This window comes from Pleurotus ostreatus (genome assembly GCF_014466165.1).
Source record: "Pleurotus ostreatus strain PC9 chromosome Unknown scaffold_3, whole genome shotgun sequence".
In the NCBI taxonomy this organism is placed as follows: domain Eukaryota; kingdom Fungi; phylum Basidiomycota; class Agaricomycetes; order Agaricales; family Pleurotaceae; genus Pleurotus; species Pleurotus ostreatus.
Genome location: NW_023503158.1, coordinates 773,901 through 801,059, shown reverse-complemented (window position 1 = coordinate 801,059; position 27,159 = coordinate 773,901). Strand labels below are relative to the sequence as shown.

General features: G+C 50.7%; 9 protein-coding genes across 9 annotated transcripts; 3 read left to right on the top strand and 6 right to left on the bottom strand.

Annotated features, from left to right (window-relative positions):
• Window positions 1-9,404: 9,404 nt before the first annotated feature.
• PC9H_004717 (uncharacterized protein) lies at window positions 9,405-10,442 on the bottom strand (the record flags this gene model as incomplete). The annotated part of the gene is made up of 2 exons (XM_036774299.1): window positions 9,405-10,164; window positions 10,333-10,442. 2 exons carry the CDS (start codon window positions 10,440-10,442, stop codon window positions 9,405-9,407), a joined length of 870 nt encoding a protein of 289 aa, XP_036632801.1.
• A 115-nt stretch (window positions 10,443-10,557) lies between these two features.
• On the bottom strand, window positions 10,558-11,807 carry PC9H_004716 (uncharacterized protein; the record flags this gene model as incomplete). Its single annotated transcript, XM_036774298.1, has 9 exons — window positions 10,558-10,714; window positions 10,768-10,817; window positions 10,869-10,997; window positions 11,053-11,119; window positions 11,168-11,291; window positions 11,346-11,426; window positions 11,476-11,567; window positions 11,622-11,709; window positions 11,765-11,807. The coding sequence occupies 9 exons, from the start codon at window positions 11,805-11,807 to the stop codon at window positions 10,558-10,560; spliced, it is 831 nt and encodes a 276-aa protein (XP_036632800.1).
• A 545-nt stretch (window positions 11,808-12,352) lies between these two features.
• SPT3 (Transcription initiation protein spt3) lies at window positions 12,353-13,705 on the top strand (the record flags this gene model as incomplete). Its single annotated transcript, XM_036774297.1, has 6 exons — window positions 12,353-12,454; window positions 12,506-12,592; window positions 12,650-12,865; window positions 12,912-13,064; window positions 13,121-13,208; window positions 13,263-13,705. 6 exons carry the CDS (start codon window positions 12,353-12,355, stop codon window positions 13,703-13,705), a joined length of 1,089 nt encoding a protein of 362 aa, XP_036632799.1.
• Window positions 13,706-13,811: 106 nt separating this feature from the next.
• DDI1 (DNA damage-inducible protein 1) lies at window positions 13,812-15,420 on the bottom strand (the record flags this gene model as incomplete). The annotated part of the gene is made up of 6 exons (XM_036774296.1): window positions 13,812-14,164; window positions 14,548-14,615; window positions 14,668-14,921; window positions 14,981-15,056; window positions 15,113-15,255; window positions 15,322-15,420. The coding sequence occupies 6 exons, from the start codon at window positions 15,418-15,420 to the stop codon at window positions 13,812-13,814; spliced, it is 993 nt and encodes a 330-aa protein (XP_036632798.1).
• Window positions 15,421-15,994: 574 nt separating this feature from the next.
• PC9H_004713 (uncharacterized protein) lies at window positions 15,995-17,222 on the bottom strand (the record flags this gene model as incomplete). Its single annotated transcript, XM_036774295.1, has 3 exons — window positions 15,995-16,944; window positions 17,004-17,085; window positions 17,145-17,222. 3 exons carry the CDS (start codon window positions 17,220-17,222, stop codon window positions 15,995-15,997), a joined length of 1,110 nt encoding a protein of 369 aa, XP_036632797.1.
• Window positions 17,223-17,482: 260 nt separating this feature from the next.
• On the bottom strand, window positions 17,483-18,553 carry PC9H_004712 (uncharacterized protein; the record flags this gene model as incomplete). Its single annotated transcript, XM_036774294.1, has 1 exon — window positions 17,483-18,553. The coding sequence occupies one exon, from the start codon at window positions 18,551-18,553 to the stop codon at window positions 17,483-17,485; it is 1,071 nt and encodes a 356-aa protein (XP_036632796.1).
• A 628-nt stretch (window positions 18,554-19,181) lies between these two features.
• Window positions 19,182-21,336, top strand: GAL1 (galactokinase; the record flags this gene model as incomplete). The annotated part of the gene is made up of 10 exons (XM_036774293.1): window positions 19,182-19,348; window positions 19,404-19,411; window positions 19,464-19,604; window positions 19,680-19,780; window positions 19,836-19,991; window positions 20,045-20,136; window positions 20,246-20,733; window positions 20,789-21,052; window positions 21,109-21,267; window positions 21,317-21,336. 10 exons carry the CDS (start codon window positions 19,182-19,184, stop codon window positions 21,334-21,336), a joined length of 1,596 nt encoding a protein of 531 aa, XP_036632795.1.
• Window positions 21,337-22,430: 1,094 nt separating this feature from the next.
• ALG12 (dolichyl-P-Man:Man(7)GlcNAc(2)-PP-dolichol alpha-1,6-mannosyltransferase) lies at window positions 22,431-24,609 on the top strand (the record flags this gene model as incomplete). The annotated part of the gene is made up of 9 exons (XM_036774292.1): window positions 22,431-22,598; window positions 22,647-22,785; window positions 22,838-23,011; window positions 23,065-23,307; window positions 23,359-23,471; window positions 23,522-23,631; window positions 23,689-23,826; window positions 23,889-24,088; window positions 24,137-24,609. The coding sequence occupies 9 exons, from the start codon at window positions 22,431-22,433 to the stop codon at window positions 24,607-24,609; spliced, it is 1,758 nt and encodes a 585-aa protein (XP_036632794.1).
• Window positions 24,610-25,185: 576 nt separating this feature from the next.
• On the bottom strand, window positions 25,186-27,016 carry PC9H_004709 (uncharacterized protein; the record flags this gene model as incomplete). The annotated part of the gene is made up of 10 exons (XM_036774291.1): window positions 25,186-25,308; window positions 25,364-25,389; window positions 25,453-25,566; window positions 25,628-25,834; window positions 25,886-26,006; window positions 26,067-26,147; window positions 26,203-26,588; window positions 26,638-26,794; window positions 26,846-26,899; window positions 26,954-27,016. The coding sequence occupies 10 exons, from the start codon at window positions 27,014-27,016 to the stop codon at window positions 25,186-25,188; spliced, it is 1,332 nt and encodes a 443-aa protein (XP_036632793.1).
• Between the last annotated feature and the right edge of the window lie 143 nt (window positions 27,017-27,159).

Below are 27,159 nucleotides of genomic sequence, written 5' to 3'. Positions count from 1 at the left end.
ACCTCGTACGCGCACTCTCTACAGGCAGCGCAGATAGCACAGAGGGATTGGGTGGGCGTGTGGGCCCATGGGGTACCCGGAGGATACGTATACACGCCTCCTCGCCTAACTAACGTAATGCTATCTCCTGAAACACATACCAAGCACTCCTAATTCCTCCTAACATCCTAAATCCCTGAGTCTGACTCGGTCGGAGATGCTCTCCAAGACTCCAATCACCTTGCGTTGCGCCTGCGCTTGCGCCTTTGGATCGCCTTTAGCTTCGAGCTTCGAGCTTCGACGTTCTCGGATTGCGCGATAGCGATAGCAATAGGCGCACTAGATGCTCGAAGGTGGTTTCCCCCATGGAACTGCCGGTGAAAATAGTACGAGCACGAGTGCGAGGACGAGCCCGGGTGCAGGTGCGGGCTATGCAAATGGCATCTGCATTCTGACGACGTTACAGCGCTATACTTGCAAGTCTCGAACCTCGTCATACGTATACGCTCGATAAATTCTCCATGGGCGTGATCATACCACGGACTACGGACTACGGACTACGGACGTTTACAACTTTGTTACAAAGCTCGAACGTTGAGTAATCGGCATGCAGCATACTAACTGGTCAGATCTTCAGAACCCGAACCGTGCTACCGCGTTTCCGTCCTTCCGTTGCACCACGCCACTGTGCACGAGCGGGAGGGGATGATGGGAGGAGGAGGAGGAGGAGGCGGGGAGGGGAGGCCGCTCGGCACCCATACGTGTACCTCCCCACCTTGGCCGATACGCACAGTCGACGTGCGGAATGAACTATGCCATGGCCTGCGCTGTAGGCCGCAGGAGGCCGCTGCTCGAGAACCTTGGTTCCTTAATTACAACAACCAGCAACACGCAAGTAACGTACTTACTAACAAGTTCTGGAGGTCGGCTGCGATTGTCCAGAATAGACTGCCAGAGTATGGAGAGGACGAGGACGAGGGTGGAGCGGCTCACGGACATAGCATGCTGCCACCGCACCATCGTGCTTCATTTGACCATTTCCGGGGTGCCAGTGTGGAGAAGGGGAAGGGACGCCCGCGCCTCGCCTAGTGGCAGGAATCCTGCGCCGTAACGCCAACGCCAACGGATATGCATAGGATATGGGTATGGGTATGGGTATGGGTATGGATGCTGTGCACAGCCAGCCGCCAGAGAACCTTCCAAGCTCTCCCCTCCTGCCTTCCTTCCTTCCTTTCGTTCCTCCCTTTCGCCCTTCCTTGTATGTGTATGTTGTAATGGTATTCATAATGGGGTATATGGAGCCAGGAGAGCACGCGCGTGCGTACGGTGCTACGCGTGTACATACCATGATACGCGGGCGCTGGGCGTCCAATTCCAATAGCAATGGAAGCACGACAGACGAAGCGGCGAGGCGAGGCGAGGCGGTGAGGCGATGGATTCAATTATCCCTGTCCCTAGGACTTCCTATCTCTGTCAACTCTCGCGCTATGTTTAGGCAGGCCTTGCAGATACAGATACGGATACGGGTGCATTAACATTCCTCAGGCGACTCTTCCTTCTCCGCTTGCCCCTCCGTTTAGCTTTGTGCTTGCCGAATATGACAATATGACTATCATCTGCATCGACCAATTGCAAATTCGAGTACGACTTGAAATGGACGCAAAGCTTTGCCGTACAGATACAAGAGATCATCGACGTCATCGTACTTGGTACAATTATCTAAATGGCCGAGGAGACGAGGAGAAGGGGAGACAAAGAGGGAGACGACGGCTCGGAAGAAGGGAGGAGGAAGGAAGGGGATAAAGCGCGCCTAACCACCTATTTGGTGCATACTGTATTGAACGCATGGTATTACGGGGGTACGGCGGATGGTATGGTGTATGGTGTATTGTCCTGTACGGCTGTATGTGCCCCTCCATACAATTGCACCTGTACCTATCCTGTACACCGCCTCTGGCCATAGAATAGTGCTCTCTGTTCATATGGTAGGTTGATGGGAAGTATACGTGTGGGAAGACTAGACACGATGAGGAATTGTACGGCACAGCGATACACAGCATAGATTAGCAGAGGCGCCTGCGACTCCCTATCGAGTTCCGAACGAGTCCCGAGTCTTATTTGATACGCAGACGCAAAGGGAAGCGTGGGTGGGCGTATTAGGATAAGGTGAGATCGTACGCAGAGATGCGGAAAACGAGCGAGAGGCAGAGCAAGTGATCGGCGTACCGCGTCACCTCGACTTCGTCGGAATGCATTGATCACAGTAAACACAAAGTGAACCTGAACCTGAGCCTGCGGCTGAAGCTGTTGGAGTCAATGTCGTCCATTGCCCATTGACACGCCGGGAACCCGATGCGTGGAGGTATCTGTATCCATTCTGTGGAATGACCGCAAGTAGCACGCGCATGCATTTGACGGCGGATGTGCAATCCTGTCCTGTATCTAGAACGTGGTGACTTCGATTGCACTGTTAGTTTCGCGGGTCCGCCGTTCCCAGTTGCGCCGGGCAACCCGCGGACTGTCTTCCATCGCTTAAACTTTGCGTATTGTCGCCGTTGGCCTCGTTCGCTCGGAGGGAAGGCGGAGACGCAAGGCTGTGGCCGTGGTTCTGACACTCTTCTCCAGCATCCCTCAAGCACCTCAAGGCACTCCGGCGCCTAAGGACGCTGGCTGGGCCTCCATCTTAGTTAGTCGGTTAGTGAGTGAGTCTGTGTCTGTATCTGCCATGCCAGTCGCTCGGCGTGAGCGCACTTGCAGCGCGTGAGGGACCCCAGATCTGGAGGCGTCCGAAGTTTAAACCTCTCCGGTCTCTGCAAAGATTCTGAGATTGGTTCCGCTTCGTGCTTCTGGGCGATTGATGTTTACCACCTGATGATGATTGACTTGACACAGAACAGAGGACATAGGGGCGCCACGTCAAGGCCAGGAGAATCAGGAATGGAAGGACGGGCATAACGGTAAAACACCAGGGAGGGGAGTTCACCGGGATTATGTGAGGAGGAACGAACGGGGAGGACGTCAGAGCTTGGACGTAGACTTGGCCGAATTGGGAGGGAGAAGAGGGGGGAGGTTTCGCCGGGATTATGGGAGGAACGAACGGGCGAATGGACGTATGGCGGGTGAATAGTTGAACAGGTGGTTGGCGTGTACGAGAGGGGGCAGGGTCCAGAGTCGCCGGTTTCGTACATGTACATTGGGGAGCTGACGTTGGGAGTCGAGAGCCGGAAGTTGGCTCCCCGAAGTGGATAGTTAGAGCGCCAGTGGGGCGTTGGATCTTGGAGATAGTCGGCGAAAAGGTGTAGAATAATGGGAATGGGATAATGGGCGATGGTTATTTCGAGAGAGAACAGTGCTATACGTAGAACAAGGCCAACCAGCTTCGAAGACAAGGATGGTAAGAAATAATGGGAAATGAGAACAACAAATTTTACAATGGACTCGGAGCCAGATGATCAATATATGGGCGTTCGTAAGGTGACTCGCGCGCAATTGCTGTTGCTGTTGCCATTGACCTCGGCCTCGACCCTGCACAGAAACAAAAGAACCCACCATAAGCAGGAATGCACATTGCACAATTGCACAATGGGCCGAGAAGAATGAATGGATGAACGTGCCGTTGAAAACAAGAACGAATGCGCCAAAAAGGCAAATGAACGTCCTGTTGCACATGGGAACGGTGACGCTAAATGAACAACACCGCCCCCAAAATGCACGATGCTAGGGAGTCACTTGGTGGCATTCGTCATGCGGTATTGCAGTCAGCCCAGCAAACAAAGGTCGAGACAGATGGGAATACCGTAATGCCACAAAGCCAACTAGAACACACACACACACACACCACACATCGCGATACCGATCGATCGCGGTTACGTAGCTGGAGGCGGGGAAAGCGCTCGGAGAAAAGAGGTGAAATGGAGAGCGGGAGCAAATGTAAATAGACTCGTCGAAAAAGGAAATCGGAAAATGGACAATACACGCGTTCGGCTTGCAATTGCGCACCCACGCACAACTCGTGTTTTCGGGCGCTTGGATCTCGACAAGCTGAATGTTGGGATGATATAAACAGGGAAGTACCTAGTGCTGTGGGCTGCTTCGGCTTCCAACGGTGATATCGCGAAGAATGCAGAGAAGTTGACCACTACAATCAGGCATAACATGAAAGTGGGCGCTTGCTAGATAGTATGGACACACAACACGCGTCGGCCCACTAAAGCATCCCAAGGGAAGAGTTCAAGCCCAAGGTGGCAGCGCATTGAGTCCGGGGTCTCGATGGCCCTAATAACGACATACTCAGAACTTGCCGAATATGGGTCGGTGAATTGGTTGTTATGTCTTGGATCCTTCCAGAAAAGGGTATCGATGACTAGCTGAGGAAGGTCTTCTTACTGTGTTGCTAAGTACTAAGTGTGCCACGAATTCAGGCTCTATGGTGACCCAGCTAGGTGTTAAGTAAGACGCGACTAAGTGGAGACAACTAACTCACCTAATACCAAGTAGAAGTCAACATTTGGCGGGGAAGAGGCGGTAACAATAGAAAGAAGCCAGAGTAAGTGTGATTGTCTTGGTGGGTTTCTGGAGTCTACGCACATCGTGGGCTAGGGTGACTCAAGGCTCAAGCTGCATGCCGGTTGATGCAGGACTAAAAGAAAAGGCGTAAGAATTTCGGCGTAAGGGTTGGTGAAGTAGCTTGGATTGGAGCGAAAAACGTGTTTATGAAGGAACCAAAAAGCGCACCTTTCATGACCATGAGAAATAATTCCGGTTGGACGAGAATCATCGTGGTAGAATGGTGTAACCGTTCTAACCCTCGAACATGACGATAAATCCAAGCACCCCGCCACCTGTTCCTGCACCCAAGCAAGCACTCCGCTGGGACTGAACTATTATCCTTATCCTCATGGGGACCTACAACTAGCAAACGAAATTTCGAACGCAAACAACATCGAAAAGGACTTATCGAAGGGACCCACCACACTCATATATTGAAGAGAAAACACGCGTTTCCAGGCTCGTCGGGTATAAGCAACTCCCCCGTTGCTTACGTGACAAAGGAACAGGTCTGTGGAGGAAGAAGCGAACGGAAGGAAGGTTTTGTTTTGTTTGTTTTCCTTTTTCTCTGTAGAGCTTCCGCGGTCGGTAGAAAGTGACCGAGCCTCGTGGGGTGTCGTTTTAGGCTAGCCGAAAGAAAGTCTGTACATTCGATGCATCGTGTTGGTCTTTGGGCCGCCGGTTCCCTTTCGTGCATAGGTATTGACCATTTCGGTAGTAGCGCGTCAGACAACTCAAAGACGCGTGTCCTGAAGAGGAACACTTTATTCGGGTGATGTAAGTGGCATAAAGGAGAGGCAAACTCAGCGAAGGACCCCGCAGCTGTCGAAAGAAGGGGCGCTAAGAGGCACTGGCGCTAACCTCGAAAGAGTGGTGGCAGTCGCCGACTATCGTGCCTGTAACAGCCACCACAACTCCTTATCTATGTATGTCACTTTGAGAACCAGCGAGGAACCCGATTGCTGTAACTAGTCTATGTACGGCCGGAAAAAGAGCTGGAGCTATAGGGAAAGGAATTTGTACGTCTCCTTCAAACACTTCGGAAGTGGTACTTGCCAGTCACGTTGCTGCTCCCGCTCCTGCGTAATTGTCATACTCCCAGCTGAGAAAAAAGGTTTATCTTTGTCCGGTGCAATACTAAGAAGGATGCTAAGATCAGTGAAGACATCGCCATAACAAAGTCAAAAACTTTACCCAAGTAAACATATATCTGATGTACACGGAATTGCAGGAAATACTGGGAGTTGGGGACTTGGTCCCTTCACGAGGCGGAGTTGATCGTGATCAGCAGGTCCTTCCTTTCTTGAGTGGTCTCTATCACGATCGTACACGGAATGAGGTCCTACAGGGTGAGCGAGCCTTGGTAACGACGATCGGCGGGTACGTGACTGTGGCCCCGTATAAAGTACCACTCCACAGGTTCACAGACATGGTGGCGCAAATCGATATCCAGCTTTTGATTCTTGGCTGGGGTCTGGTGGTCAATCTCCAATTTGCTATGGTCATGAACTCCTATAGATGTGTGAATGAGAAGCCGTAGATACGCACTGGATCACGACAATGTACTTTGATCAATTGGTAGATCACCGGAGCTTGATTCATGTAAACCCTCGTCAACTTGAGGGTGCTTGAATCTAGGCGTTCGTATCCCGCACAATCGGTGGGCGCGCATGCCGCTGGACCTACTACCTCTTAGATCTGCGGGTGATTGACGCAAACGAGCTGCGCCCGGACATGCCCGGATGGAGCAGAGAATATGATTGTTGAATCCGCTAATATGCGCAATAGACAATGGCTTGATAATGTCAATGTCTGTCAAGTGTCTACTTCATATATGACATCGACATGGACGTTTATTTGCCCGGCGCTTCTAGATATCGCTATACATGCGTTATATATGAGCTCGATGGAATCATTGGATTTCCATATCACATACGCAATATGAGCGCCTTCGCTTGGCTTATCTTCACCGTGGTCAGGAACAATTCCGCACCGAGACTAAGCGCGTTCAAAGCGTTTTTGTGGGGTAGCGCCGGTATTGATGCAGATGGTGGATCAACGATCTACGGAGGCAAACTGTGACGTTGGCGGTGTTGGCATGAACGTGAGCCATCCCCACCTACCTTGAAAGTCAAATTCCACCACGACAAAGACGCGTGGTTTAAGCTAGGCTATCAAAGTCGAATTGAAATTCAAAGACGAAAATGCAGGACCCTCCAGTCCCTCGCTCAACACGTCCGATAACGTCGTTGGGTGCTATCTTGTATTTGTAGATATCGATCGCGAGGCCCCCGAAACTGATTTCCAGGGTTCGGGCTAGGGTCCAGCACAACGGTTGCGGTGCGCGTTTTGAGCCTTGCAGACTTGACCAGTTGCTCAAATCATGGATACGCTGGAATCAAATGCTTCATTAATGGAGTGAGCACGGTGCCTTGTCTTGATAATGCCTTGTCAATATCGTCTCGAGTCAAGCGGCGTTTTCCCTAGCACGATGGAGACCTCGGGCTGGGGGGCGGCACAATTCAAATTCAGGCATGACATGCGTTAACGACATAGGTCGACGGTAAGTGATCATGCGTATACGTGCGAGCCTGAGCCTGTTAATTTTTGCGGAGGAATGAAAGCTTAGCAAGATAGATAGATAACGCACTTGGTCATAGCTTTCGGATAGCACTGGCGTTGGCACTGGTATGACCTCGCTACATTTTTGCTGTCGCGTTCGGAGTTGCGCAATCGGCGATAGCGATCCACGCTGGATCGCTCCCAGCAAGCTTCGCGGGTCCAAACCAACACGAAACCTTTACCACACTAGGCGCTAGTATTAATGTTCCTTGAGCAGAGTTCCATTACTAGAGATGGACGATCCGTCAATAGCGACGACTTACATTTGTAAAATGGTTCGTAAGACGCAAAGCTTTCGGCTTCATGATCAGGTCTTCTTATTCCAATGTTTTCCCTGGTCCCGCGACAAGTCGCCAAACTAGAGTAATTTTCCGCGCTAAATTAATTATCCTCAGGGAATTATCAGCAGCGAAGACGGCGTGTACGTAGTGAGAGCCCGCGCACTACAGCAAATAGCATCGATCGCCTGTTCTACGAGTGACAAAACCGTTGTTCGCTTATGCTTGTGATCTGGACCGAGACGTATGGAGCATGGAGTTTCGCGAGTAGCATTCGAAGTGGCGGAAGCTAGTTCCGATGGTGTATGGTTACGCTGCTAGTAGAGGAATGCCAGGCTATGTGCGGAGAATTCGAAGTGTTCTTCGTGATGGCGATCAGCGGTGGCGGTTGGCGACCGTTCTTCGAGCATCGCGTTAAGTCCTCAGGCCTCAGGAATCAGGGTGCCGTTAGTGAAGCATTGGTGACATGGTCGAGCCGCGAAGAGTCCCAAGCAAGCTCGGTCAACTGCACCCGAGGGCCGCTTCTTTAATTTACGCCACTGGTTTGGCCATATGCTCGTTCAAACCTAGTAGCAACAGGCTAGTAGTGGGGCTATTCGGTGGAACTGCACCGTCGGATGATATTTGTTCTCATACCCTCTGGTGAACGAGTAAAGTTCTTGGTTAGAGGGGCAGACTGGCCGACAAGCGACAACCTCAGTGACAATGGGGGAAGAAAAGTGACGAGACGCTGGAGCCATCCCCGTTCGCAGCTGGGGAGATAAATTGGAGGAATCGAGAAGACATTGGACATCGGATAGTAGCTTCGATTTCTAACGGCTAAAGCACCTATCTATTCCTGTTGGGATCGGTTGCATGCAAACAGTAACGGAACCACTTACATACGTTTTCCACGCAAGAAAAGGGAGGCCCGCGCTACATCTCCAAGTTAGCGGCTGTGGGAATAGCAGAAGGAGATATATTACATGATGTTCGCCATTTCCCAGCATATCTCCCAGGCGCCGCCGCTCAGGCCTACGAGATGTGGCAAGCGTGAGTTCTTCCGAGGAATACGAACGTATTCGACTCACTTACGGCCCTCCTTCTGACTTGCGGCTGCGGCAACGGACGTCTACGCACAAAACGTCCAAGGGTTCATTTCATTAATCATCGCCCTGGGAAGTCGCGCACAGAACTCCTGTCAATGCGGCGTCGTCATAAGTGCATAAGTGCATATTTAGAAGTCGTACATAGAAAGGCAAGCAAGGCATGATGCATGAGATCTGAGAAGCACGAATGATTAATGCGGCCGTGCTGTGTTCCGGAAGCATAACTTACTTGAAGTATCCCACGACGAGGGAGGAGATCAGGTTGGAGCGGGAGGAACTGCAATCATGTGTCGGAGGGAACAAAGCTGCATCGGTTGCCGCGCCAGTCCGCATGGACCTGCAATGCAGAGTAGAGACAGGTACCCCATCGAATCGTCAGACAGAAGGCGTCGCTACTTTTTGGCCGACCAAGCTGCCCTCAGCCGTTCTCTGGCCATCGCTATTTGGGACCGACAAAATCGACATCGACTGGATATGCTGTACGATGCCTTGATGATCAAGATGTTGCTGTAGGCGCCTAGCTCGGAAGCATACCATCGTTCGCGTTCGGTATCTGCCTTGAATTTGAACCAATATATTGCCGCAGGGCGGTGCGTTCCTTCCCGGATATTATCGCTAGACCTGAAGTTGCGGATGCTAATGTTAGCGACCCCCCTTGGCTGTCACATTCGAAACACTTCCGTACGAGGTACGAGCAAGCCAGGATATGGAAACAGGACCTTGCCTTATCCGACTTGAATTAGCCAACCAGAGAGAGCCATGTGGTGCTTTCGACATCTCCCGAGTCATGCATGCGAATATACCGGAGTTAGTGCTTCCTCCTCCAAATAGATTATGTGTGGGTGAATTGAATACACTGCGAAGAATCGACCAGCACAGCCCCGAGATGTCATATGCCTTCTAACCCAAGAGCGTTCTTGACGGTGGCACTGTACGAAGCAGCGGCTGTCAGCGTATGAGGAGCGCTCTCGACGTCCTGCTCGGGCACGCTGGGGCCCAGGACGTTAGACAGAGACTGGTAGGCAAAGCTCAGCCCTCGAGCCATCACCCTCGAACCCAGCCACTGCACCACGGAGACGCCTGGAACCAACCCCATGACGTCTTTGATATCCCAAAAGTCTCGATGGTGAGTGATGCGACCCTGTTCGTTGAATGCTAGCCGGGTAATTATGTGCATCTTGAAATGGAACGGCGATGGTATCTGCACAGATGTTCCGGGTATTGACATGCACGGCCCCACACCAGCCGGCGCTCGATGCACTGACAGTGGGGAATGGTTAGAACTCATCGAATCCGATCCTCGACGCGAATGCAGTTCGTCTTTGTGGATCCCCGGAAGGAGCAGAACGTGGAACGTATGTTCGACTATGCACTTTCGGTGACCATCTTCTTTTAGTTTCAGCCGCAATTCGCAATGCACCACCGCGACTATACACGTACCGAACGACTCGTTTTCGCAGACATCGTTGATCTCAGACCACGCTCGCAATGCGCGCCATAAATGATCGCGTTCCGGAGGTTGAAGTCGCAGAATGGTGCACAAGGTGGCAAAGGGGCGGGGAATGTTCAATGTGCTTATTTGGCGCGATAAATGAAAGATGTCTGCTATGACGGATCTTGAAGTAGCTGTGAGAACTGGATTTTCATAACTTTATCGACTAAATGTCAGATATTAAGTGCATTCTTTGCCTCCCGAGCTTACACTGGCGCGGATGTGTTAGAAAGAAGTGTATTAAGGGTTCAGCGGCTTACCGGCGTTAGATTCGTAGAAACGTTCTAGCGTTTCCTGAGAACTCGAGTGCGTGAATTCTCCGTACATTTGATGGCAGACTTCCAGCGCCGCAGGCTGCAACGAACTTATGGACAATGAATTGCGCGCATGGTCGGAGAGCGACGTGCTTGGCCGTGTGTCGCTTGCAGGGGCCATGGTGGTGGACGGAAGCAAAAACCGGCGAACTACTTCAATCTATTGGAGACAAATATGTACATACAACAATTCACGATTTCTTGATCTTTCTTACTTGTTTCTTACTATAATTAGCCTAATCCCCTCCAACTGGATTCCAGCTGACCGCACCGTCCGCGCCACGATCAAGTTCGTCAAGTGCTCTCATGTCTTCATCGGCCAATGTGAAGTCAAACACTTGTGCGTTGGAGTGGATCCGCTTCGGGGTAGCGCTTTTTGGCAGGGGCACGAATCTATTCAACGACGTTCTAGATGGCATTACATTGTTCAAGCGATGGTCACGTACCCGTGCTGGAGGGACCACCTTATCAGAATCTGGCCTGGGTCCCGAGAGTACTATGTAATTCTTAGCGGCTGGACACTTCGCGACGGCGGCGTTTCTCTCACCTTCTTTGCGATGGACTGGATAACTTCGTGATTCATTTCGCCACGGATAACTGGGCAGTACGCTTCCACTACAATCCCATTTTTGCGGCAATATTCGACGATGGGCTTCTGCTGGCAGAACGGTTGCAACTGGACGGTTTACCCGTCAACGAGTATCACGGTCAAGTCAACAAACAAACCCCACCTCAATTTGGTTTACTGCAGGCATCTCCATCCCAGCGTCCCGAATCTCCTCCAAATGTTTGGCAGAACTGGCACCCTTCAGCCAATGCGCAAACGAGAATCCGCATCGCACTCACAAATTTGATACCCCAACCGTCCTGATCTTACCGGCGTCTCTGGCTTCCAGGATCGCTTTCCAGGTCGCCAAACGCTTCTCTTTTCCTGACAGCGGGTCGTGGATCAGGAATAGATCGATGTAGTCTTTTGGGCGTTGGGTCAGAACCCAGGCAAACTGTGAGTGTGATCGCCACTCACCGAAGCCAAATGACTTGAGCGAGCCATCTATCGAAGCCAGCACTCTTTCGTACCCGTGGTCTTTGCTTGCAACCTTCGACGCTACGACCGCATTTCAGACGGGCACCCGATATCCGCTTCCGAGACTCACTGATAAAGACCTCGCCTCTGGATAGCCCTGACTGACGTAGGGCGTTACCGACTTGCTCCTCGTTACGATACATCTGAGCGGAGTCAATATGTCTGGAGGACATGTCAGCTTACTTCTGAAACTGGTTGTAGGTGAATGCCACGAACCGATAACCAGCTTTGAAGGCTTCCAGAACGGAGGGCGTAGCATCGTCATTTCTATAGACTCCAAAGCCGAGTAAAGGTAGCGTGTAGCCTTAATCATATACAGGTTAATTTAGTCAGTCTACAACGATGAGTCTACAACATACCTGATGAAAGCTTCACCACAGAGTTCAAATTCAGGTCTGCCATCTTGCTACTAGTGTACTGCGACCGAGTCTAAGGCAAGGAGTTGGTTACTAACTCTTGTGTCAGCGTCTCGCAACCTGCTTACTGTTCATACCGGTATTGAGAATACCCGGAGCAGTGCTTAGTAGATATGCTGAGCGAACAGTTCTATACAAATAATGGGTCGTGAGTACTCGGGGTGGTGAATGGACACGCTGGTATGCACAAAGGTCACGAGTTCCACCGAGGCAGAGTCTGAGCATAGGGTGCCGGATACCCATTAACCTTCTGCGTGCGAGAGCAGCGATTCTGAGCAGACACTCGTACTCTGCTTCTGGCAAAATCCCACAACTTGTTTCTGGCAGAGTTAGTGCAACCAGTAAATCAAAGTCGCGTCCTGACATTGTCGTTGAGAGACGAACTTGCATCCCGTCGAACGACTACATTCCGAAGCCATTGCCTTCTGGAGTCTTCTGGTTGTTCTTTGAGATGAACCTGTTTGGATATCCCGACCCTGTGTGGCCGTGCCGTGCATGGGCGCCTACTTGCCTTAGTATGCGACAGTGACCATGGCCTCCTCCCCTACGAAGAAAGCGGGTGGCGAAGCCATCAATCTGGCCTCGAACAACGGTACAAGAGAGTATAAATACACCGCTGAAATATCGCAGATGGTCAGCAGTGCAGCCCTCAGCGTAACCACCGCATGCTGAACATGACTATAGATGTTCGTCTTCGGGGAAGTTCAAGATCCTACTCCAGAGACCGTGAATCTCGTGGAAGATATCATTCGCAGTCAGCTTATTGAGTTGGTGCGTGTGGTATACTGTCGCTCCGGGCTTCATTGTAGCTCATTTTCCTTGATGTAGATCGTACAGGCTCGTGCCCTTGCGACCAGGCGTGGGGCACGCTGGCTCTCGGCTGAAGACCTAATATTCTTGATTCGGCATGACAGGGGAAAGGTCAACAGACTTAGAACCTACTTGTCTTGGAAGGATGTACGGAAGCACGCGAAGGACTCCGGTGGTGACGGAGGTGGTGCTGTCGAAGTTGAAACTTTAGAACAAGAAGATGGTGGGTTATTCGTGTATATCCGCCCTGAATCAGCTTCACAAATCCCATACAGATAAGCTTGCGGCCAAAGCTCAGAAGATCACTATCAAGCTTCCTTGGGAAATTACCACCATATATTCAGAAGTGCTGCGGCAGAGTGGACATCAATCTGATGACGAGGAGGATGAGGATGACATTGAGGCACACGAAGCCTCCATTCAACGTTTGAAGGTTAGTCCAAATTGCAATCCCCCTGGTATCATTGGCCCACACATATCGAAATCCAGGAGGCAGATGAGGCAACAAGGCAAATGACGCGCGAAGAATACCAGCGCTATTCAGACTGCAGACAGGCTTCTTTCACATACCGCAAAGGTCAGCCTTTTTTCGTAACTGTACCTTCAAAATGCTGACCCTGCAATTCCACAGCTAAGCGATTCCGAGAGTTTCTAAACCTGCCACCCCATCTTGACCTCAAGGCTGGCGATGACACTGTGGACATTGTGGGCTTCCTGGCTTTCGAGATGGTACGGTCACTCACACTGGCTGGGCTTGCGGTCAAGAAATCCCTGGAGGAGGCATCTTTTCGGGAGGAATACTCCACGTCGACGCTACTAGGAAAACGCAAGGCTGCTTCCGCCGGAGGTCCAGCGGAGAAACGACGCCGTGAAGAATCTCCCGACAACGAGGTAGAGCCTGTACTGCCTGCTTGTTCGCTGTTCCTCCCACCGCTGGAAGCACGGACTGCCCTTCGCCCCGATCATATCCAAGATGCCTTTGCTCGAATGCAAGGTGATTGGTCTCACCACCGTTCATCAGGCATGCGCAATTGGCGAGGTGGATTAGCGAGAACGCGCGTTAGCTTGATTTAGTCCAGTTTATCTATATACCTATATGTACATCGTTGTACTTTTTGTAACATCAGTTCTGTAGCATAGTGATTCAATCGTACTTCGTAAAAGGTCTTTCTCTGAACCGCTAAAACAAGAGGGAAGCTGCAACGTCTATGTTTCCTCCAGCTGCCTTCAAGCTGCTAATCGCGACCTCTCTTGTCGCCCCAAGGTCCATTAACATCGTGATATGTGCTTCTGGGTATTCCGATGAGCTATGACGCGAATGGCCAGCATTCGGTCGGCCGAGGTTCTGAGCAGGCGCGCCGCCCAAGGTGTTGCCACCACCAGGGAACGAGGAGCCTGCGGACGACCCGCTCGGTTGATTTGATGTCTCCGAAGGCTCGCCGCTGCCGAAGTCGCGAGCTTTGTCCGGCAATTCGTGTTCCGAGAGGAACTTGACTTCACGACCTTGTATCCGCAGAACGTTCTTCTCCAAGTCTATACATGCCTGGTGCGCCTTCAACATATCGAGGCCAAGAAGTAAATCAACATCCCTTCCCTATCATTCGTCAACGCACTCGATACGCGCTATTTCATAGATACAACAACTTACCTCCATTATTGTAAATGCACAAGGAAGGAATAAATCGGACACCTTGATTTGTGCACTATGGACTCTTCCAAGGATTTGAGCGGTGCCCACACCCTTGGCTATGCCCGAAAACCGTTTATCAACTAGTCTCATTATCCTAGGAGGTGCTGTGAGGCATTGTCGATCAGCTATATGAGTAAATTACTTGCCCGCAACTCTCTGCACAATCAGGGCTCACTATAATATCACTCTGTGAACTCGAGCAAGATGTATATACTAGGAGACATACTGATCGTCTGTTGAGCTCCACTGTCAACGAATGCTGTCACAGGGTGACCATTGACCTCGACTGGGATACTGATATGCGTTGTGAGCTCATACTTAAGCTACGATGATATATAGGACTCACTAAAGCATATGAACTCGCCCAAAGCTCTCTGGAGAATATTCCAATGCATGTTGCATGTTCTCCATGACTGCCTGCTGGCGAATGGCCTCTTCGATCTTTCGTTGAGCCTCAACATCGAAGGGATCGGCATTCAGGGTTTCGATTTCGCGTAGGCGCTCCATCTCTAGGTTATCCTGCCGGTCGCGTGTCTGGCGAAGGAGCTCAGCGAAGCGGGCCGGGTCTGACTGGGCTGCTTGCGCGAGCTCGGGTTGTGCCTTTCGTATGTTGTCAGTACGAGATTACTTGTACTACATAAAGGTGAAAGCAGGTTTACCTGCTGGAGTTGTCCCATGAGGTCAGGATCTCCGAGCAGCTGTAATCGCATCATTTCCGAGTCCTGCTCGATAGTTCTAGTATACCATATATGAGATCAGCAATACTTGAGTAAAGGGGACAAAACGCGTACTGTCCAGCCGAGTTAACAACCCTCCGTCGAAGTAACAGAGTTGCAGACGGGCCTCGGACACCAAGCTGGTTGATGGTCGCCCCGGGGTTGTGTAGATCTCTGTCCTCGTAGGAAATGCTTTGTTCGCCTATAGGTATGCCAGACTATCCGTACGCGATTTTGTTGCAGACGATCAGAGCAAGCGACATCGGTACCGTGGGGGAACTCACCTCCGCTTCTAACAAAGCCATTACATCTTGCATCTCCATGTTTGGGTCGATTTCAACTGTGAATGTGTTCCCCGTTTCAGTCAGGAATGTCAATTCCATGATGTTGAGAAGGATCCGAGTCGAGGAATGTCAAGTCGAGAAGAAGTCAAGAAGTAAGAAGTCGAGTGAAGGAGCGCAGATAGAGTGGTCACGAGGGTGGGACGATTATAGCTGTCAAGAATTTATCACCCAAAGCACTCAACACGAGGGATACCAAGTTCAAGAGGATGAGGCTGTAGAAGCAAGACAAAGGTCATTGATATAGTGGTGTATACGCGTATAGTTTAGCTAAGCTGCTGACTACGGACGCGACTCGGACATGTGCACGAGCATACGCGTTGGGCCTAGTAGAACAAACCGCTTTGACCTCTAACTAAGGGTTAGGTTACGCCAAGCAATTGACACCAAATTGATCTGTATTGTGCTGGTATCATAACTAAGCAAGTTGCGAATGTGTTGTTTCCGATTTAGGAAGAGAGGAGGTTCTTAATGCGGTACACTATTTCCTCGACCTATTAGTCTGCTCCGGCTGAAGCCAGAACTACTTGAGAATTAGACGTGTTGCGTAGGAGGCGGACGGAAGAAGCTCACAATCGCGACGATTGACCACGAATATTGCTCAGTAAAGCACTCTCTAACGCTGAGGCGGAGAGGCTTGCGTCTGAATGGAGCATAAGATTATTCTTAATGAGGGGTCGGTGGGCTCACCACTAATATCACTAAAACTGGATGCCTCTGAGCCTACGCTGCTACCTTGCTCACTCACAGCTCGGTCGATTAGGCCATAGTGTCGGTGTGACTGACCAATCGCACTTCGAGGGGAGACAGCAGGTGGGCTGGATGATTTGGGCGCCGACATGTGTCTGCTGAGGGGCGAATTTAGCTGAGAGTCAGGAGGAGGGGATGGAATGTCGGGAATAGATCCCTGGGGAGAATTTGTGCTGGACAAGCTTTGGCTTGTACTTCGACTGCTCAATGTGTCCCCTCGCAAACTACTGTTTACTGATGATGAAGGGGTTAAACCAAGCCGACCGCGGCCTGTCTCTTTTCCTTTATTTTGTTTAGGCCGCGGGGAGCTAACGAGACCCAAGGCATCGTTGTTGATCATGGTCTGGAGGTCCTGGAGTTTGCGAGCCAGAGCTTCTTCCTCTTCTATACCCCGCAAAGTCTCGTCTTCCTTTTGTGCAGCTTCTTCATCTGAGTCAGTCTCCTCTGACGAATCCGAAGTTGAAGATGGTCGTTGGCCCTTCCTCGGGGCTTGTAACGTCAGTGTAGATGAAGACGTAGCTTTCTTCGGCTGGGATGCGTGACCAAGGGAGTGTAGCCGTGCACGGACGGCAAGGGGGGTCGTGAGCCGAGTAGATGTTCGCCTCCCACTACCTGACATCCTGCTGGTCATTCGTGTAGCTATGGATGGTCGCTCAGTTGAAGGGAACATTTCCTCATGGCCAGGTGGCTGAGTACTTGAAGGACTCAAAACTTCGCCGATGTCCTTTAAGCCACGTAGGTCCTCCTCAAAACGCGTGTGCACCCTATACAAAAGGTATGGCAATGGTACTTCGAGATGAGCAGCCAAGCCCTTCCCTGTCACGTCCGCATGGTGTTATACCCATGCACTTTACGAATCAGAGTGATTAACTTACAGTCAGTACCGCCATTATCACTGGATCGTGATAGTTCAATGACTTTCCAGAGTATGTCTGCCTTTTCCGGAGTCCATTCTATCTGCACTTGGAGGCGCGATGAAGTTGTAAGGCAGTTTGAATGCGAGCATAGATACATACTCGAGGAGGATCCGGGATTGGTTGGTCTGGTCGAGGAGTAGGTATTCTGACAACCACGCGCACAGATGGAGCCGGCATGATTGGAGTCTGTTGCAAGCGGTAGTTTGTACGGTACGTTGTATCGTATTACCTCCAGACCATGATGGTGGTGGAAAATGAAGGTTGGGCGCTAAGGCACTGCGGATCACAAATTACTGCAGTAGTAATACTAGGATTCATGAACTTTGATGCAGGTACTGCGCCTAACTTATTGGTCATGGTAAGTTCGCAAGAGTACATACTTTGATTAAAGATACGCCCCCAGCACATCAAGAGCAATATATATAAGTGTAGGTGATCTACGCAGCAAGCACGTATCCCACAATCCCTTCACGATGATATCCAAGGTGAGCTACGGCCGCGTTGGCTTCGCCGTAATTGGTAGTGTAGAAGTGATCTCTGAGGGCCGGGTTATACAACCTATACAAGGGGATGCTGCCACAAAGCTGGCGGGCGTAGATGTATCCTGTATTGTTCTCATCGCGATATTCAAGGTGATGAACAGCATTGTTGCGCTCAGATGCCGACATAGTGTAGAAGTGATCTCCCGAGGGATGGTAAGCGCGGTATAGGGGCGCAGTGCCGGGTGCTTTCCAACTGAAGACGCGGGCTGCCTTTCCTTCGTCGCGGTAACCGTGGTTATTGGCGTTCACCCACTCGGCTTGGTTAGTAGTGAAGAAGTGATCATGTGTGCCAGGATTGTACGACCTGTAGAGTGTCGTAGCCTTGGATGGATAGCACAAGGTACCGGACGAGTGTGCAGCAACGACGGGTTTAGGATGAGGGTGGGCATGAGAGGCAGGCACCTTAGGGTGGGGAGGGGGAGGGGGATGGGCAGGTGCTTTAGGACGGGGATGAGCAGGTGCTTTAGGACGGGGATGAGCAGGCGCTTTAGGGTGAGGATAAGCGGGGGCTTTAGGGCGAGTAGGGCGGAGAGGAGACTTAGAGTGGGCGGGCTTAGCACCGTGCTGGTGCTGGTGGTGATGGTGGTGATGGTGGTGATGGTGATGATGGCGATGGGGTGCTTTAGGGTGAGCTTTAGCGGGGATCTTCGGCGGTCCTTTTGCTTTAGGCGCGGCTTTTCCTGCTGCCTTCGCAAGGACACCAGCGCCGCCTGCCGCTGCCGCCGCAACTGCTGGCTTGGCAACAACATCAGTCGAACTTGTTGCGGCAGCTTCCGTTGAGCTTGTTGCGGCAGCTTCAGTCGAGCTAGATTCTGTTGCAGCGCTTGCAACAATTGTCGTGATCACAGGTTCGGGTGCAGCAGTCGCAGTGGCCGCAGCCCAAGGAGACGGGACACCTGGCCTGGCGCTGGGAGTGGACGCCAGCGACGTTAAGATTGGTGGGGGCACTATAGGACAAAGCACCATCTGTGAGTCGGGCGTATCGAACTACAAGGATGAGTGAGCGTTCGTCCCGGTAAAAGTAAAAATATATGGCGATCATGCCTTTGCGAGGTTTTGGTCTTCATCGTCGTATTCGCTATCAGCGCGTACGGTAGAGACAAGAACCGCGAGCGCGATGAAGGCAAGGGAGAACTTCATAGCGTCGATGGTTCACCTGATAGTCCTCTCAGGTATGAACGAGTCGAAGTTGGGTCGACACGTAAGAGGGAATTCCATTCTGGAGGAAGTTATATAGATAGTGAAGAGCTGGCCGCTAGTTCGGGGACTACCACGGCGCCGACCTTAGTAGGAGACGTTCCTTGCGGTTAGCGTCCTCAAAACCCATTCTGCCTGTCGACGGGACTTTAGCTACTAGTTCGTAATAAAACTCACTCACACTGACTAGAAGCCGCTCGACATTGATAAGATTCCAATCGTATCGTAAATCCGATGCTCTTGTCAGTTCGTTCGACTTGAGCAGTATTGCATCACATGGCGGTTTACTTGACGGTTCTTGACGCGCCGAAATCGCGCCGTATGTTCCGACTCTGAGGGAGTAGGATGTGGGTCGAGAGGCCGATTTACAAGCTCTGACTAGAACCAGCTCAGATAAATGGCAGCAGAACAAAGCATACCGATCTACACGAACCTGAACGAACTCTACCAGAACCTCGGAACGACTCTAAATCATGCTGAACGGTGGGACCATCTTGCGAAAGAGTTTGCCCAGAGGTTTGGACGAAAGCCAGCCTATATTGCTCGAGCTCCTGGGCGGGTCAAGTGAGTGGAACGGTGATAACAGTCATCAGGGTATCGTCTTACATCCTCTGCATAGCTTGATTGGTGCGCATCCTTTTCACTGCGATCGTCGGGATGTTTTGATTTGGTGCAACAGGTGAACATATCGATTACGCCCTCTTTGGAGCATTTCCTGCTGCTGTGGAACGGGATATCCTGATTGCCTGTGCTCCGAGATCGGCGACCATCAGTGACGAAGGTGACCCATCCCCGGCGCTAGAACCATATCAGACATCCGGTAGCGTTATTATCGAGAACCTGCATAGTAAATATCCTCGCCAGGTATTCGCTCCTTCGCGCAGACCAACCCAAGGATCAGGACAAGGGTCGGATGCCGTCCATGCCGAAGGGTGGCATCTGGAAATCAACCCAAAGGAACTTCGTTGGGAGAGCTATGTGAAAGCTGGTTACTACGTTAGAAACTGTACACTGGTTTACTCGCAAACTTTGGGCTGATGACCACGGACAGGGAGTTTTGGAACATTATTTCCCCCCTTCTTCCGGTCAACACCCTGTGCCTGTCGACCTTCTAGTGACAGGAACAGTCCCAGCAGGCTCCGGCTTGTCGTCGAGCGCAGCTATGGTGGTCGCCAGTACCTTGGCTTTTCTTGCAGTCAACGACAAGGTAGGACACACTTCATCTGTATTTCTGAACGCCACCTGAGATCAGTTTTGCAGCTAGATGACAGTCACGCGAGCAGAAAGCTCACGAAAGGAGAGCTAGTAATGATGGCAATGGAGAACGAGAAACGAGTTGGCAAGCACATCTTGTTCTTGCTTCATTCAATAAATTGACCCAAACATGCAGGTGTCAACAGCGGGGGGTATGATACCGTCCGTCACCGCAGCGATCACCTCACTAACATCACTCCTTCCTAGCCTTGATCAAGCCGCATCTGTGATCTCGAACCCCGGAGCAGCCCTGTATATCACCTTCTTCCCATCGCTCGCTGCTTCCCCAACACCTTTACCCAAGGGAGCTGTGTTCGTATGCGCAAACTCTTTGGTAGTCTCTGACAAAGCCGTCACTGCGAAGACCAATTACAACCTTCGCGTCGTCGAAACCCTTGTGGGCGCTCGAATCCTCGCTAGGAGTCTTGGTGTCCAGCTTCATGATACGGATACCAAGAAGGAAAAGATTACATATAGGGAAGTACTAGGTCGTTTCGCTGGGGAAGAGGCTGGTTCCGAATTGACCGTGGATCAGTTGACCAAGGCGTTGGAGGGTATATTGGAGAACCTCAATGGATTGAAGTCGACTAAGGCTTCAGAACATGGGGCAACGGGAGTCACGATTGATGAGATGATTGACTTGTCAGGGCTGACTGAGGCGGAGTTCACAGAAACGTACCTATCGTGGATCGAAGGTACGCATCATATCTCCCCCACCTTAATAATATCTAACTGCTCTTGTGTGCTTAGTTGAAGCAACATATTTCCAACTTTACAAACGAGCAAAGCATGTTTTCTCGGAAGCCCTCCGTGTCTTACAATTCCGACAGACCTGTCTAGATGTATCGGGTGAGGTTGGCGAGGAGGAGCCTGTTGAAGTCCTTCAGAGGTTAGGCGAGTTGATGAACGAATCCCAGGCTAGCTGCACCGAGCTCTATGAGTGCTCGTGTCTCGAAATTGACAACCTGACGAAGCTTGCTAGGCAAGCAGGAGCGCTGGGTAGCAGGGTAACAGGTGCGTCATGATAGTTGCCATTATCAGGCCGTTATACTCATTGCCGTTGTTCTTAGGAGCGGGGTGGGGTGGTTGCACAGTCTCGTTAGTCCCGGAGGCTATTGTTGATTCGTTCATCGCAAAGGTTAAGGAGACATACGGTCCGTACAAAGATCTGGAAGGAGACCGACTCGGTGAAGTCATATTTGCTACGACACCAAGCAGTGGTGCATGTGGTACGTGATTGTCTTGCATTCGGAGCCATGGCTAATACCATCATGGAAGTATATAAATTCGAAGAGTAGTCTATTTCTCTTGTCGTCTACTCTATGTAGGGTCATGCCAACGGAGGCCATGTCAGACAGGCATGGATACACTGTGTTTTTGTGGGCGAGACGCGCTGCCTGTCCTTGTGGCATTCGGAAATTGCCGTGCAAGTAGCAAATGATCTACCTCGACATTGACAAGGAGGTCAGCACCGCCAGGTCATGCCAGATGGGCACCATATTATAGGCAATTGTGTTTGGACCTGAACTTTTGTCCGCTGTATCAGGACGGCTGGAAGCTCGGGGGAAGATTGTTACGCAGCGGGAAGATCAAGCGAGGGCGATAGCGGTAAAAACTCACTTGTTGCCTGTCAAACTAAACGCGCTGGGTGTGCAGTTACTCTCACGAAGGCAGCAGGAGCAGGTTGTCAAGGGCATATATTTCCCTCTCTTCCGAAGTGCTTCGTCAATATTGCGCAAGAGTATATCATATCCCATGCCCAAGAATTTGTTCTGCCTGACGTTGAATTCCACAAGCCCCCTCGCTCCTCCACCATTTCTATAACAAACGGGATATCCAGGAGTTCTGGACAAAGTACCACTATCTTGTCGAATAACATCTTGCGACACGATCCTCGCGTTCGACATCGACACGCTGCCGAACGAGCTCCCTTACGCCGCAAAGGGCCTTCACCAAATGAATGGTACGCGCGGATATCCGGATCCCCGTGGCTACTCGACGGCCGGTATCTACGAGTGACAGAACTGCTACGAGAATGTCAATCACGGTGGTTATCGACGCGGATGAGGAGTCAATATAATATAAATATAATATATATACCATAAGAGCAATAGAGCAATCGTAGGGTGCTCGCACTCCATGCGATTGTTGCTCATATACCTGCAGAAACCAAAGCCAATAATCTGCTGTCATGATTGAAAAAGGGATCTTGCGAAGAGTTGTCAATGCATTGGGAACGAACGATGCCCCTATATCACGTGTCGGTGAACGCAGCGATCGCCGTTTCTCCCCAAACCAACCCCACAGGCCAGGCGACCTACTGCCAAGGGCTCTTCTGGTCTAATTATCTCCTGAGCGGATTGAGGCTGAAGCGACCACGACCGCTTCAAAGATGCTCCCGGTCCTACAAGATGTTCTCATTCTGGCCTCTGCGTGGTTCCATGTAATCCTGGCACCGTACACGAAAGTCGAAGAGAGCTTCAACCTTCATGCTACTCATGATGTACTCATGTATGGCACAAACCCATTGTCGGACTTTGCCAGCGAAAATTTATATAAGGTGAGTTACCCAGAACATCGAACTTGGTTGAAACCAATAATCCTGTAGTACGACCATTTCATATTCCCTGGCGCGGTGCCACGAACCTTTCTCGGAAGCCTAGCGTTAGCATACCTAGCCGCGCCCTTCTTGCATATCGCCAATGCATTCAATTTTGCCCAGTCCAAGGTTGACTTGCAAATTATTGGTTCGCACCTTTCTATATTGAATTATTCCATGCACTGACGGAACATAATCAGTTCGGCTGGTACTGGCGACCTTGAATGCTTTAGGGTTGATACTCATACGTCGAGCGGTTTCAGGACGCTTTGGTCGCTCTGTCGCGTCTTTCTACACGTTATTAACGATATCCCAATTTCATCTACCATTCTGGATGGGCAGAACACTTCCGAATATGTTTGCCCTATTCCCGGGTTAGTCAGCTCCTAGCATTACTTTTGACGCGAGCTTGATGGCTTCCATATAGTCAATGTATCAACATCTATCCTTATTTCCCCCTCCGCGAACCCATACGCGCAGCGGAGAGCTGGTCTCAAGGCCATCTGTATCATCATATTTACCGCGGTCGTCTTTCGCGCCGAACTCGCTCTGTTACTGGTGCCCATAATAATTCAACATTTGTATCGATCCGTCTTCCGATCCTATACATTTCTCTCTACCGTCAGGCAGTTGCTTGTGGTTGGTGCAACAACGGGTGTCATTTCCATTAGTGGGTGTTTTACTTATTCACCACCTGGTTGCTAAGATATCCCCTTGTTAGCTTTGACGACCGCTGTCGATTCATACTTCTGGGATCGATTCAACTCCCCACTATGGCCAGAATTCTCCAGCGTTTGGTTCAACATCGTTGAAGGCAAATCTGTGGAGTGGGGTGTTAGTGATTTCTATCTCTCGAGTGTGCTTGGCCGTGCTGATGACCGTAGGTGTCGCCATATCGAACCTACTTGGTTTCCTCCCTCCCCAAGCTTTTATTGACGGCATATCCACTCGCCATGATCACCTTGATGGCCCCCGTGAGGCGGAGCAAGATAAGGTATGCTTCATGATCTATCGTTATGGGGGTGAAATTCACGGCGAGACTGGGTCGTAGATCGGCCGTTTTCCCGTATCTGACCTTCGTTCTCCTCATTTCATGTCTTGCTCACAAGGAGTGGCGGTTCATCATTTATGTCGTCCCGGTCTTCAACGTCGCTGCGGCCAGAGCATTAGCATGGGCGAACAACTTCGGGTAAGCCGCCTCTCTTCAGGGACCACTGTGTCTAATCCAACAATAAAAACTAAACCGCTCAGATCTGGAAAAGGGGAAAGTCAAAGGCGAGGATTCGTATCTAAACTACTTTCCCTCCCTCTTCGACTCCTTCCGTTTGGCTGCCTGGCAATAAACATCGCAGTGACGGTCCTTCTCGTGCTTTCGTCCAGAAGAAACTATCCTGGAGGCGAAGCCATGCATGTCTTCCATAGCCTGCTACCCAGTGGCTCCCAAGAAAATGGTTGGTATCCCCACAAATGCGCAAATACGCAAACTCACAGCTTTATAGTACACGTTCACATTTGCAACCTCGCCGCTCAAACCGGAGCATCGTTGTTCACCCAAACACAGTCTCCTCCAAACCTCATTACACACCCCAATAACGACACATCAGTGGTGTATAGTAAGACTGAGTCTTTATCCCCCTCTCAGCTTACTTCGGGAGCACCACCATATGATTTCACGCATCTCATAATCGAAAATCATCCAACCCTATTCCTCGGTGCCTTATCTCGCACCGAGCGGGATAAATGGGAAGTTATTGCCACTCTGTATGGTTTCGAACGCTGGATCATCGCCAATGGATCATTGCATGATGGATCACGCAGGGAGAAGACTAGACGGATGTTTGCTGAAGGGGCCAAGAACCTATCTACGAACCCCTGGAACGCGGAGACTTGGGCGTGGCTGGCGTCCTTAGTAATAAAGATGGAAGAAACCGAGAAATTGTGGATCCTAAAACGGACAACTGGCATAGCGTAGGTACTTGTACATGGCTTGTTTAATCATATTCAAAGGACATTCCGATATCCACTATCCTTGGCCATCGAAGATGACCCCCCACATCAACGTCATCGACCGAACTAGAAAATATACGTTGTCCGCAGCACAAGTAGAGAGTATTCACGCTCACTCAAGCTTCGTCTCAGCGTTGAACGAACCGCCCGTGCTTCATGCATGTCCTGGTCTTGAGCAAGCTCAAACGGTGGATGCGCGTCTTCGCGAGCCTTACAGGTGAAAGGGGAGCTCACAGACATCAAGTTTCTCGTTGAGTAGTTCCCCAAGAGACGCTATTTACTGACTTCGGCCGGTCTCCGACGGGAAGGGAACGCAGGCTGCTCGTTGATTACGTTCGCATGTACGAGGACCACCTAGGATCACCTTGAATGCATGGAAGCAGAGCAGATCATGCTGCTTGTTTCCACCCTCAGAGACGACAATCGCAGCGAGATAGTCGATAAATTGGAGAAAACCACACCTTGCAAGTATTGTTAAATTTCTAAGATTACGGACCTTACTTTATATACTTATACATTTGACCGTTTAAACCATCACTAGTCACTGGCCAACTTCTCTGAACTTTACATCCGCGCGAACGTATTGATGGTAAACCTCGCCAGTGGTAATAAGTGTGTCGTTGTCGCTATCTTTATTCTTAGGATCAAGGAAAGCCGTCAAAGGCTGAGAGACATCATCGATTAGTCCTATTCGTAGCATGATGACGGGTGACACTCACGTCGTGGAATTCCAGGAAGGCAGCGGCTGCGCAATCACAGACGAGTTTATGGTGAGCAATGTTTTCAGACAGGACGAGAATGGACTCACTGGCTGGACCATACCCATCTCCAGTACCTGCCTTACCAGACCCGCCGTGGATCTTCTTGCGTATACCCGTAGCAGGATTCGCTAGGTTGTTGGAGTAGAACATCACACCCGATTCTGAATCCACCCTCGTCATTTACCAAAGCATAAAAGCATAGTGCCATTAAAAAGGACGTACGATTCGTGTCGAAAACGAGCTTCAAACCCGACTTATTTGAAGAGAGCTCGACGACGGGTTCACCCCTCAGGGGGGGTGACGAAGGCTTTGTTGGGTCGTGTGTAGGTCGTAAGACGTCTTTCATCAAGTCGAAGGTGGGGTCTTCTAAGGAAGATGCTGCGAAACGCCTCAGAAGTGTAGGGCTCTTCGTGAATAAGTAGTAATCGTCTATGCCATTCTAGGTTGAGTTGCGTTGGGGCTTGCATGTAGTATAATTACCGTATCCAGAGGAAGGCATGTTGTCGCCAACCCGCTTCTTCTCATGCGTGTGCCCAGGAGCGTTTGCAATGAACGATCCCGTGGAGAGACTGAGCTCGTCTAGGCCATTAATCTTGTCAGCCTAGATATAGAGAGCTTCATTCAGATGATCGCTAGAGAGATGATACGAATCACAACGCACTTTGATTGTCAAAATATGATCCTTTATGGATAACGATTCTGGGCCTTCTTTTAAACTAGCATCTAGGTTGAACCCCCAGTGCTTACATGGATATTACATTAGTCAAGCATGACCTTTCAGCACGGTTACCACATACCTGTGTCAGGTTGATTGGACTAACAACTGGCGTCTCACTGTCTAACTTGGCCCTATACACAATCACGATACTGCCAAGGTCGAACTCCTCTTGCTCTTGGATTGGTTGACCTGGAAGCCTATACTTCCTCTCCTGTTCCCCTGGGCTAACCAACGCAATAAGGACTTCAACTAAGAGCTTTCCGGGATATCCCTGATCATTGTCTGGAGAGATGAGTCGAAAGAAGGCAAATGATTCAGATGCAGCAACTGGGTCTTCCGTGCCAGAGATCGAGGTAAGGTGGACAAGCTCAGTGGGCGTGAAAAGAGTTGGTTTCTCTGTCATCACTTCCCATGGAAGAGAATCGAAGCCAGTCGGACCACCGTGAAGGGAAACCTTCGGGTTCTCTAATGGCTACGTCTGGCTCCATTGATTCGATGCATGCGAGGAACGCACCGTTCGCTACCGCCGTGAACTCGCTCTTGATCCCATTGCGCTCCAGAATATGTTTCCCAACCGGAATTCGATTAGTATATCTCCCCACTATCGTATTGTTGTACTTGCGCCCAATGTGGTCTTCAGGAGCCTCTGGGCCGATAACAAGATCGTGCGTCTGCAATTGGTGGTTATATAGGGGAACATTTGTCTCATCAATACCACATACTCGTCCGTCAGGCTGAACAATGACTCGATGAATGGTGAGCCCATAGGGTAGAACCTAGAGGCAAAGCTTGTTACCGTCCTGGAACTATGTTGAACATATCTAAAGCACCTCGAGGGCCAGAGATGGCGCAAAAGATGGCAGAGTGAGCAGAACGGGCTTGAATTCAGCCATCCTGTGCAATCCGTAAGTACGATGATGATGAGGGGTGCAAGACAAGGAAAGTGCAGGGCGACCGGCCCGCTGGATTAGAGCCGACAATAAGCCGCCAGGGCGATATCGATTCCGTAATTGTCACACCTCTCAAGCGATCACGT